The sequence below is a fragment of the Papaver somniferum genome, chromosome 3 (genome assembly GCF_003573695.1).
Source record: "Papaver somniferum cultivar HN1 chromosome 3, ASM357369v1, whole genome shotgun sequence".
Classification (NCBI taxonomy): Eukaryota; Viridiplantae; Streptophyta; class Magnoliopsida; order Ranunculales; family Papaveraceae; genus Papaver; species Papaver somniferum.
In genome coordinates, this window is record NC_039360.1 from 121,276,740 (window position 1) to 121,289,618 (window position 12,879).

Below are 12,879 nucleotides of genomic sequence, written 5' to 3' on the forward strand. Positions count from 1 at the left end.
TTGAATTGTTTGTTTGGACCTATTTAGTTTATTTTTAGCCGCCAACTCCTGTTTCAAAAGAAAATAATAACAAACGATGCTTGCTGTGAGCCTTGCGCTAGTGGGTAAATGATAAAAGGGATAATAAGAGCATGGATGACAGAAAATACGTACTTTATCTTTCTTGGTATTCCACACACAGATCGCAACATTCCCAAAAGGTCATCCCCTGGTCCATCATTATTGTTATTTCCGACCTCAAAACATGTATCCTGTGGTGCGATACTTGATGAGACCGTTGAGCTTAAACTCTCACCATGATGAAACCATGTAGTATAATTTCTCATCATACCGTGCAATATCAAGTCACTGAATATTTCACTTCTAACTTTGTAATTAACATTATTGCACTTTCTGCAATGACATTTCATTTTTTTATCTTCAGTAACAACCCCTTCCTTGAATGCATGGTCCAAGAACATCCTCAAACCATCTTCATACTCTTTACCCGACCGATCCTTGTGAACCCAACTCTTATCCATGGTTTCTACAAACTGACTAAGGAATAAACTTACGATTAACGGAAACCACTAGTCACACATGCACACAAAAGTCCCATACACAACAGAAAGAGGAAAAAACGCAGAACATACCCAAATTAGTAATGAATTACTTGGTGATAGTTACATAAAACTTGAAAAATTTAACAATACCATTACTTTATAAGTTAGTAGCGATCGATGATTATGAGCATGCAAGCCAGCGAATGATCCTGCGATGATATGAACCTAATCGCCAACACCAGCAATATGCACCTGGCGGAACACACCTTAAGTCAGTGAGTACATTGATAGAAATAAAATAAAATAAGTACAGGCTAGATATGAAGATAGATGTAGTACATTGGACATAGATATAATATAGTCGATAGAGCATCGTTAAGAAAAATAAGGTAACGGTAAGGAATCTAGCAGCATATGCTAACTCAGACAAGTGGTACAGTCCATGTGAATACGTGATACTACAATATAACAAGCTAAACAGACATGATAAACAGTAAAGAATATGATAAACACTTTCCTTTTTTCCTAATTTTATCAAATGTGTTCAATGCCCCAGGCAGCACCAACCTAAGAACGGTATCATACCACTAAAGCTATTCATCTCTGCCATTCTTAATTCTTATGATCCAACATAAACATGAGTTTAACACTATACCAAGCAGCAGAATCAGGATGAACTCAAAAGCTGGCAAATTAAGCAGGCACAATAAAATTAGTGATGAACTACCACCACTAAAGGAATTAGGATGAACTACCATACAGATAAATCTATGCAATCTTTAAAAAATCACAATGAACTCAACCAAATTAAGCAGGGACAATAAAACTAGTGGTGGGTCAGCAACACAATTAGTTGATGGGTCAGCTGCTTTTAATCAAATAGCAATTCATGTAATCATCACACTCGAAACTGAAATAACAATACTAATAGTTCAACTAAACAAACAATCAATTAGGGCAAACCAAAATTACAATAGAGAGAATTCGATCTGCACAAAAAAAGATTACAGAAATAAACCCAACGCAAATCGAGAGAATTAGGTTAAATTTTGAATCCAAAAACATCAAAGATGAAATCGTGCAAATTAATCAAATACCAAACCAGATAAATTACAGAGATTCTTACCCTAAGTTTGCATGATGGGCATCTGCTAGATTTGACAGACTTATAGCAGAAGAAAGTGAAGATTTCGCTTCTGATGAGTATCACGAAGGAGATGGAGAAGAAAGTGATGACGAATCGCACTAAGGAGAGTTTTAGGGTTTTAGTAGAGTCGATGAAAACATGAGCAGAATAGGCGATGAAAACTTGAGAGGAAAAATGAAATAGATTAGTTTCACTATGTTCTAGGGAGTACAGAAGTTAAGTTACCGACGATATAATCACCACCATTGGATGATTCTACTTACTGGGACGGCTAGAAGCTTTTAGGGACGCACAAAAAAATCCGTCCCTACTAGTACACCAGTAGTGACACTCGGATATAGTTCATCCCTAATAATGGACCAGTTGGGATGGTTTTTTTGGCACCGTCTCAAATACACATCGCTAAGGACGGCTAGACGGGTCGTCCCAACTTCTGCATTCTGGGGACGGTTTTTTGAGGATGGGTCGTCCCTAGAAGCCTTCTGTTTTGTAGTGAAAATAATTAAATTATTGATGACTCAATCGCAACCGTCAAAAATCTATCTATTGGGGACGGCTAAAAATAATGCGTCCCTATTAGTGGACCAATAGTGACGGCCAGACAGGGACGTCCCAAATGGACAGTTCTAGGGACGGCTAAAGTGGAGTGTCCCAACAACTAACCTCTAGGGACGGTTTTTTTAGAAGTGGCCGTCCCTAGAAGCACAAAGTAACTTACTTGGAGTGTTCTCTACTCCATCACTCTCCTGTTTTCTGCACATCAAAGACTAAAAGACCTATATTATAGGTTCAGTTAAACCTTCATAACCTTATCTTGTTGATTCATCTGCACAATATAATACAGTTATTTTAAGGCCTCATGATACAGTAAATTATTTTATGAAAACTGAGTGATAGCACTTTTTTTTACCTCCTGGCAGTACGTCTCATAGTCAACATGATCTTTAGCAGTATAATCGAGAATCTTTTCAGCATTTTTCCCTATGATGGTCAATGTCGCAGTTTCTATCTTATCCTTCACCTTGACATAGAATAGATACCAAGGCACATCTCCAATGTATAATGGCAACTGCAAGATGAAACTTAGCTTATATAAAGACAACTCTCTTTATTGATGTTTAGAAAATCTCTCAAAACTAAACACAAGCTCTAATCTTGCTCATATGATCAACCACAACTTTGGTGATCATATATATATAGAACTATGAATTCCTTTTCCTAATCCTATTACCTTATTACATGTCTTTCCTTTTCTTAGAACTAGATGACTTCTAATTCCCTTAGGATTACATCAATTTCCTAATCTTGTCCTAACCAGCTTGTTAGTGACTTCTATGTTGAAGTTAATCCAACATTCTCCCCCTTAAGCTTCAACTGTGCTTCTGAAAAATCTTGTATGTATGATGGTGCTCTCGTCTCCCATGGCTCGGTGTAGACAAGCTCTGATACCAATTAATGGCAACTGCAAGATGAAACTTAGCTTATATAAAGACAACTCTCTTTATTGATGTCTAGAAAATCTCTCAAAACTAAACACAAGCTCTAATCTTGCTCATATGATCAACCACAACATTGGTGATCATATATATATAGAACTATGAATTCCTTTTCCTAGTCCTATTACCTTATTACATGTCTTTCCTTTTCTTAGAACTAGATGACTTCTAATTCCCTTAGGATTGCATCAATTTCCTAATCTTGTCCTAACCAGCTTGTTAGTGACTTCTATGTTGAAGTTAATCCAACAATGTAATCATCACCACACTTGCTGCAATAACTACGACTCCCTTCGTACTCTACCTTCTTGTTGCAAGTTCTGCAAGCCGTATAGTACCAATCATCATTATCCACCAGCCCAACAATCCTCGCTTCACAGAAGCACGTGGTGTTCTGCATCACATAAACATCGACATATAAATAAATTGATTATAAATAAATTGATTGTATCATTATTGGTAACATGGACATTTGGCATATAGGCAGATACCTTGCTTTCATCATACTGTATCTTCTCGGTAATTTCAAACAGAGTTTCTATGTTATCATAAGGATTCTTGTCTTCCTCAAGATAGTCCTTGCCAATCTCGGCTGTGCCTGTACCAATTCTATAGTAAAAAAAAATACATTAAAATCAAAAAGTGTTAGCAACTCTTTGCAACTATATAAGTAAAGTGAGGATTACACTTATGGAGAAACTTACGTTGATCTGAATTCATTCACTTGATCAACAGCCAGATTGATGAATACCCTAGACGCAGGTGTACTAGAAAGACTCAGTGTACCTATAACGCCACAAAAGTCAGTTTTACTACCATGACATCAATCATACACTTCCATTAACATCACAAAAACATAAATTAAATTTACCCATATGTTCCTTTACGGTTGTGCCAGTAACTACTACAAGTCTACAACCGCAGGCACATCCACTGAACTTTTTATTAAATCATCACTAATTACTTTCACCAACTCAGCCCACAGCGTTACTTTAATTGCATCCCCCTAGCATCAATTCCAAAAATATCAGCATCATTCAGAACGATACAGTCATTGAAAAATTTAAATGAGAAATTTAGTTGTGTATACCCCCCGTTTTCGATCATAATTTCTCGCATCAAGATATCACCATCACCAATAATCGTCTTTTTCACAATGTTAGAGGCAGATCTGAGCTTTCCAATGACAGCTTCAAAAAAAAAATGTATAAATTGCATTTTTTTCCTTTTAAAACAACTAAATAAGTCACCATATGCATACCTGTATATTATTCCTCCTCCCAGCAACATCACCGAAAGGCAGAAATTCAAAAACTTCTGTTGGAAATGTTTTTGGGTCATCATTCAGCTTTTCTGTATTTGCAAGCCTGTTCAGCAACATAACATACTCAAAAGAAACGATGCGGTAACCAGTTGTTGGCAATTCAAATCTAAATCTTCGAATAGAATACACACATCCTTCCTTCATCTTTCCCAGGAACAACCCCACGTGATCCTTTCCCACCTTAGCATGAATCTGATTTCCCTGCAATGAACACAATTACACTTAAAAATTAAAGCAGCCCAGCAGCTAGCCAGTATACATCCATCAGAGGAGATTAGATACTCACCTCATGATCCATAAGATGAATCTCAAGACCCCAGACTTTCCCAGTACTCTTGTTTTCGAATTTCCACATCTTCAATACCAATACTTTCACAACTTTGTTAGTTGTCTTGCCTGGTTCAAGATCGACGAATGGTGTATAAACTGTCCTTGCAGATTTGAATCGCTTATTCACCCGGTATAAATAAATAAATTCAACGAAATCACAACTGGATGTATTAGTAATACTAATATCGATAGTTTAACCCTTGAAAAAAAAAAACTAATACACAACGAATGCCTAACCCTAAAAATGAAAAAAAAAACAAAACACAACAAATACCCAACAATTGGTTGTATAAGTAATCTAAAACCAATAAGCTTTAAACTGGCTGATAGTTCAACCCTAAAAAAAAGAAAAGAAAAACTAAAACACATTGCCACTAACCTTGTTGCTGGATCTTCATGGTTCCCTGCTGTTCATCCCCACCCCTTGAGTGCATGATATTAATTGCTTGATTCTAAATAATAATGAAGAGAGATTGACTGCTCAATACTGTGTCTGAAGGAGGAAATCCGTGAACCCTGAGCAGTTTATATACACCTCTATACCCTAAACTACACGTAATTTCCTTATTTGTTTCCATTCAATAGAAGTGCAATATTACCATAGTTTGTAAGTAAACCAAGCAAAGATACCATAATTCAAATGCTTCCATTGAATAGACATAAAGATACCATAATTCAAATAGAATTTTTGGTAGTTTTTAGATTTCGTGTATACCTATACAAATCTAACATTTGTTTCCATTGAATAAACATACAAAGATACCATATTAAGAATAGAATTACTCGAAGTTCTTAGATCCAATTAATGATTCTGGATATTTTAATATATCATTCTTTTAAATATGGAATTTCACGGATTCGTTTCCATTTTTATTTTTTCTTGCCCATATGAACTTCCACGTTTTTTTTTTTTTTTGATTTTTTTCAATAGCCAATCTAAAGGTCACGATTTTATTAAAATTGTGTAAATAGGGTGTAAGAATCTGCTTTACTATCACTCAATTTGGAGCGTCAGATCGAGCCAATTCTATTACAAATTAACGGCCACGAAATGTAGGGGTATAAGTTGCTTTTCGATCAATTAGGAGCGAGGGTTTCCGTCGCCAACCAATGGAAGGGGAGGTTATCGCAACTCTCGACGTGGTGTGAGAGATGGTGTGGGGTTTTTAAATATGGAATTTCACGGATTCTTTTTAAGAATCACAGATTTTTTTCCATTTCTATTTTTTCTTGCCCATATGAACTTCCACGTTTTTCTTTTTGATTTTTTTCAATAGCCAATCCAAAGGTCACGATTTTATTAAAATTGTGTAAATAGGGTGTAAGAATCTGCTATACTATCACTCGATTTGGAGCGTCAGATTGAGCCAATTCTATTAAAAATTAACGGTCACGAAATGTAGGGGGTATAAGTTGCTTTTCGACCAATTAGGAGCGAGGGTTTCCATCACCATCCAGTGGGAGGGGAGGTTACCGCAACTCTCGACGTGGTGTGAGAGATGGTGTGGGGTTTTTAGGTTGTTGATTCCATGCACCTGATCGGTGCCTAATAATGCATATTTCTAGGTCATTTTGCTGTGTTTTGTCACATCTCAAGTGCTTTAACATCCAATTTTAAGTCGAATTATGTATTTTACGTTTCGAGACATTAATAATCTCTTTTTGTTGTAAATATTGATATTTTGTGTTGGTTTTGTAGGATTAATAAATATGGGGAGGTCCATGAGTTAAGCGGTAGAGATATTTTGGAAGCATTTGGGAAAAAACGGTTCAGTCCAAAACCCCACTAAATAGAACAATTTAGTCCAGACCTAGTTGACCTAGTCAATTTAATCCAAAAATTATGTAAAGACATTGCTGACCTCCATACGTGTTTCATAAAGCACACGTGCAGCGAGTTGGGACGGCTTTGTAACTGACGCATTCAACCTGGGAATGACACGTCAGCAATTTTAAATAATATAAAAAATAATTAAAAACAATTTATCTTTTAAACCGCTCGTCCCAAATCGAAAAACTTTATATATTTGGAAAGCATTTTCCGAGAGCTACAAAAAGAGTACCCATATGACTATATAATTTTCATTTTTTAAAATTTTTAATTTACATTTGTGTGTACAATTATGTACACCGCTGCAAAGATCCAAAAAAATACAAAATCCATGATAATCAGACTGCCACCCTAGTCCGCACAGACTGAGAAAAATATCAACCATGCCAAGCTCCAGTTGGATAACATCCATAATAGCCGGAATGCATTGAGGACGAAACAATGAACATAAGATAATCGCAACTTGAAAAGAAAGTGATTATCCTTTCACCAACATCCACATAAGAAAACAAAGCAAAAAAACGATCAAAATAAAAACTTATTTTATGGTCAGAGACACGATCCATCTGGGCATTACTACACAAACTTAATATGGCTTCGAAATATCCCAGTACATTGATTCATTGCACTTTATGAAAAGGAGATTACTAACACGCACAACAGATCAATCATACTCACACCCAGGCCTACTTTTTCATGAGAAGCATATTGGTGCATCAATGTATTCATCCATGTGAAACATTCCTAAAACCAATCCTTCATAGCCACAAAGAAACCTACTTTTTCACTGAAAATACACTGGTGCACCAATGTATACACCCCTGCAAAACATGCATAAAATCGATCATTCATATTCACACTCGGGCATGCTTTTCCATGGGAATTATACAGGTGCAACAATGTGTACACCCATGCAAAACATGTAGAAAAACGATCATTCATAACCACACACAAGCCTACTTTTACATGGGAATGACAAAGGTGCACCAATACGTACACCGCTTCAAAACATGCATAAAGATGATCATTCACAACCACACAAAAACCTATTTTTTCATGGGAATTACTTCCTACAGGTGCACCAATATGTACACCCTTATAAAACAAGGGGAACCTACTTTTTCATAAGATTTACACAGGTGCACCAATATGTACACCCCTGTAAAACATGCACAACACCAATTATTCATATTAACAATCAACAAGTGTACAACTATATACAACTATACATACTACTATTACTCACCACTGTTCTCTTCCTTGACTTACCTATTGTTTTTTTACTTGAGTAATAATGATGAGCTTAAATCATTTCAATAATTGAGGGGAGAAATTTAAAGTAAAAAGGAGACAAGGTTGTGAAATTTACCAGAGAGACACAACACAGATGAAACATGTAACCAGAAATGAAGGACCATAGGTAATGAAGATATGATCCCATTTTACCTGCATCACACGGTTATATGGCAATATTATGCGGGGTATATATATTGGGAACCAGAATTCTGCTAGATGCGTCATTTGATAACCTCGGATAAAAACATATGCTCAAGAAAATGGATTGACACAATGAACTACATCTAATCCACCATCTCAGTTCCTACAATAAGATTATTTCTAGGATGAAAATGGCAGTGAAATCCACCCGCACTCATCTTGTTAAAAGTGCATCAATATGTACACTTGTATTACAGGTGCACCAATTTGTACACTTGTATTACATGTGTACAATTATGTACATATTATTAATCAACAGGTGTAAAACAATGTACACATTAACAACAGGTGTATAATTATGTACACATTAAGAATCAATATGAACTTACCAAAGTCTCACTGGAAGCCCTATGTACAGTTTCCTCCAGTAAACTATGAACCTGTGATCAAAACACAATGTGTAAAATGAAAGATGAATTCCAAAGATACGATCTTATCACACAGTGAAGCACAAGAAAAAAAGAGATAATCATCCACTTGTAAACAACAAATACTTCTCTATGTTTGTCAGTTAGGGTGGGGAGATCGATATGGATTTGAGAGACGTGCAAAGTGAACAATGCACCATTACAGCTAGCTAAGGAAGCTAATTTGATTCAAATACACCATATTATATTATTGGACAACCATAATCACAAACAATTCAAAACACTAGCTATTAAGTGCACTGAATCTACAGTTCACGTATATAGCTTTCTACTTAATTAATAAGCAAAGCAGTGCCCACAAGTTAAATTCTACAATTTCCAAAATAGTAAAACAACTAAACATTATACGTGGCATTTCAATTAAGTATGTCCCGCATATATACAGAGTGAACTTGCACCCATAAACATTTTATCTGGTGGACCAATAGTACAGGTGACCGTGCTGTAAGAACAACATGTTGTGCACCAATTTTCCCATCAATAGTATTGATTGTGATATCATCTTGAGACACCACAAAATTAAAGCAAGGTATAAAGAACCAACGAGTGGGATAATAACTCAAAAGTCTTAATTTAGCAGAGAAGTAAGATTCATTTTGGCCAAGAAAAGATTATCATATATATAGTTTGGGGATTCATACTAGCTATTTTGCTTTAACTTAACGTGTCTTCCACTAATTTTGTTGATCTTGATGTCATCATCTTACTTGCAGACACATCAATATCCTTTCATTTCATGTTAAAAATCGGGTCATGGAATTTTCAACAAACAACACTAAAGAGTATCCATAATTTCTCAACAGGTGATTCCAATTCAAGAGGACCAAGTGGTGAAGATAAAGAACCAGAACAAGAACCAGATGATGATGCTCTAATAACAATTGAATACCTCCTTCTGCTGCTCCTATGAGATTGTTTTGGTACAAAAATTCTGTAAATTCTTAGTTCTATAACAAGGTTTGGAAATCGGGATAATATCTTGTTATACTACTGGCGTGCAATGATGCAAATATATATATAAAATGAGACTTTCTAGTAATTATATATGACAACACCTAATATTGGTAAGCATACAAAGGAAAACAATTTGAGCATAGAATAGAACTAACGTAACCAATTAATGTCAATGGACCAAGAAAACAACAAACCGTAGATTTAAGTTGAATCATATAGGTCATACAAATGGTTACCCGTGGGTCGATAATGAATTTTGGACATTAGCGATGAGACATTCCTATCACCATAGAGAAATTTTATCAACCAGCTAGCCAACAACAGTGCTTTTTAAGTTCTTCGTATCTCTAAATTTCAGTTAAAAGAGATGAAGCACAACCAGCGTGAATGAAAGCAAAAATCAAACAAAGGTCAGTATAAAGAAAAAAAAAGAACAAAAACCAAAAAAATATAAACCCTATAAGCAAAAAGTTAATGGAAATTGATTACATTAGTTGATTACCTTGATTAATCCATTTGATGACCGGAAATTAGTAGAGACAGAGATGAATCCTGGTCGTCTTTGTGTTGATGTTGATGATTTAGAAGGGAAATTTTTAGAAACAATGGAAGAAGATGAAGAGGATACGATTGATTCCATCTACTACACCAGAAGTGACTGTTTGTATCCAACATAAACCATATTTTCCCATACAATGACATATATCTAAATTCATGAATCGAATAAGAAACTAAACTTGAAACTGAAATAATTAGGTTTTTGAAATCGCAAAAATAAATAAATATGAAATTGATTCCAAAAGCGATAAATTAACTGTTGCAATCGAATTACATGATAAGAATAGATTACACTTATCTTTCCAATTGCTTTCAGTGACGAATTCTTCAATGTTGAGATTGAATCTCATCAAGGCTTCTCTTGGATTGAGCTGCAGTTCCTGCATCAAAGAAAAGAATGGAGAATAAAAGAAAGAAAAGAAGAGTTTCTCTCGATCTCTATCGTTCTCACTCTGAGTCTCTCCTGAAATGAAATGTGAGATTATAATCAAATGAATTCAGAACGATTGTAACTCTGAAGGGTAACTTTGGTACTGACAAAACCAGAGAATTTTTGAATCGGTGAAGATTTGGATTAACTCGTTAGATTTTGGATTAAACTGTCTAATACAGATGAATTTTGGATTAGACAGTACTAGGCCTGAAATGAATGGACTAAAACGTCCAAAGCCCAAGAACTTTGGGACCAAACGTCAATTTATACATTTTGGAATGTGGAGACGTTGCATCGAACGGTGAAGTGGAAGGAAAGTCGAGTGTTGATCATTTATGATTATGGGCCGAATTACAAGTCTGTTTGTTCTCACGGTTTATCAAGCTAAACAAAGGTCTCATTAAACAAAAGCCTCTCTCAAATACCTAAGCTACGTATTATTGATCATCTCCCAAACATGCCCTTTATCACTCTTCTCATTTCCTTTTCCAAGATCAGAACAAAAAATAAATCATCTTCTTTCTTACTCCACCCGACAACTGCACCCATTCTTCTAACTTCTGTGTACCAGACCATCACCGCCAAACTCTCTATCTCCTTCTCTTTCAAGATGTCAAGTACCTCTATCACCATCTTTCACCAGTCATCTTTGTACCCATTTCAAGCTATCCCTAAATATCAGTAGTTGCTACTTAAGGAACAACAGGGTCGGCGAATTTGTCTCTAAGAGCAGTGAGAATCGCAGCTAAAGGTCTGAATTTCAAGCTCTCTGCAACATCAACATCACCAGAAAATCACTTATTAAGGAACAATAGGATGGCGGTGCAGTGGTGTGTAGTCATATAAAATCCCTAATTTATGCTCTTGTAATTGTTGACTATGGGGATTGATTGAGAATTGGGGAGAACTTTTTATATAAATGGGAGGAGATTGTGTTTGAAAAACCAAGCCCGGAGTAGTCGGTGCAAGCTGTAGTAATATTTTAGGTTTTGATTTTACTTTAGTTATGTTCTAAAAATCTCTGCTAGGGCAGAGATGAAACCCCTTTATTAATTAGAATTTCTTTGTTTGATTTTGATTGTTCTCCATGGATTTTTATTGATAAATATGATTAATCTTTGTACTACAACATATTACTTTCACCTTGTTTGTTATATGCAACCTATGTAGTTGGAACAATTATATGTTGTTGTGCTGCAACTCATGTTTGAATGAATCGATTTATCTTTTGATTAGTTGTGATCTAATCAGAAAATTAATGCTTAGGATGAATACTTTAGTTGTGATTAATTATCCATCTTCAGATCACCTTGAATATGCGGCAGACTCGAATCTTCACTGCTGTTCGTTAAAAGGACAAGAGTAATTTCGATAACTGAATTATCTACCGTAGGTTAAGCAGTGGATTCGACTGCCCTAGTGCCTTCTAATTGCATTTTAATCTTGTTTGTGTAGTATAATCATTCATAACCTTTGTCGTATCGACGCAAACCCCATCTTCGTGTTACTCTTTCTTTTGAATCAGTTGAAGTAAGACTTTAGAATCAACTCTACACCCACCTTGTCCCTGAGGATCGACCTGTATTTGCACTATACACAATAAGGCATTGTGCACTTGTAGTTATTAATTGTAGTCTTGTTTATAGACCTGCCAAGTTTTTGGCGCCGCTGTCGGGGACTCGGTAGCGGTGTGATTGTTTTCTTCGGTTCCATCTTACTGATATGTACATATTTGTTTCAGTTCTAGTTATAGCCTGTCTATCTTTAGTTTAACTTGATATTTCACCCATCTGTGTATATAATTTTCGTTTCGTCTCTTTAGTGTATTCTGTATTTGTTATTCTAAAAAAAAAATTGAAACCTGTAGCTTTTCGGTTTGCTGTAGTATTGTTGTTTCTGTGTATTGTGTTACCATAACTTGGTTTCAGTTTAGGACAATTTGTAGTCTCCTTCCTACCTATTTCTTCTGTTATTATCAAATTGAATCTTTTAGTTCTCTTTCAGCTAGTTCACCTGCATCATTGTCTTAAAAAAAAAATTATCCCTGTGTTCTGTGTAACATATTAGGTCATCTGTTGTTTTCTCCATTTAATCGTTCACAATCATTTGTAACTTTGTTGTTGTATCCTAGCTTAGTGTAACCCATCTGTTGCATATCTCGCATCTAGTTAAATTTCTTGTTGCTAAATTTCTTTCAGTATTGCTGTCATGATCACCTGCATCTAGAATTCTTAGTTGCATCTTTATTTTACAATCCTGTAGTTTCAGTCATTGTTAATCAGTCAAGTTTCATCTGTAGATTTCCATCAGTTAAGTTAGCCATATAGGATTCTGTGGAT

At 35.5% G+C, this 12,879-nt stretch overlaps 1 protein-coding gene across 1 annotated transcript; it reads right to left on the minus strand.

Annotated features, from left to right (window-relative positions):
• Positions 1–2,482: 2,482 nt before the first annotated feature.
• On the minus strand, positions 2,483–4,952 carry LOC113359903 (replication protein A 70 kDa DNA-binding subunit B-like). Its single transcript, XM_026603468.1, has 9 exons — positions 4,796–4,952; positions 4,447–4,710; positions 4,276–4,375; positions 4,057–4,191; positions 3,890–3,971; positions 3,677–3,794; positions 3,490–3,579; positions 2,600–2,758; positions 2,483–2,515 (listed from the first exon to the last, which is right to left on the minus strand). Exons 4-9 carry the CDS (start codon positions 4,058–4,060, stop codon positions 2,483–2,485), a joined length of 486 nt encoding a protein of 161 aa, XP_026459253.1. The 5' UTR covers positions 4,061–4,191; positions 4,276–4,375; positions 4,447–4,710; positions 4,796–4,952.
• Between the last annotated feature and the right edge of the window lie 7,927 nt (positions 4,953–12,879).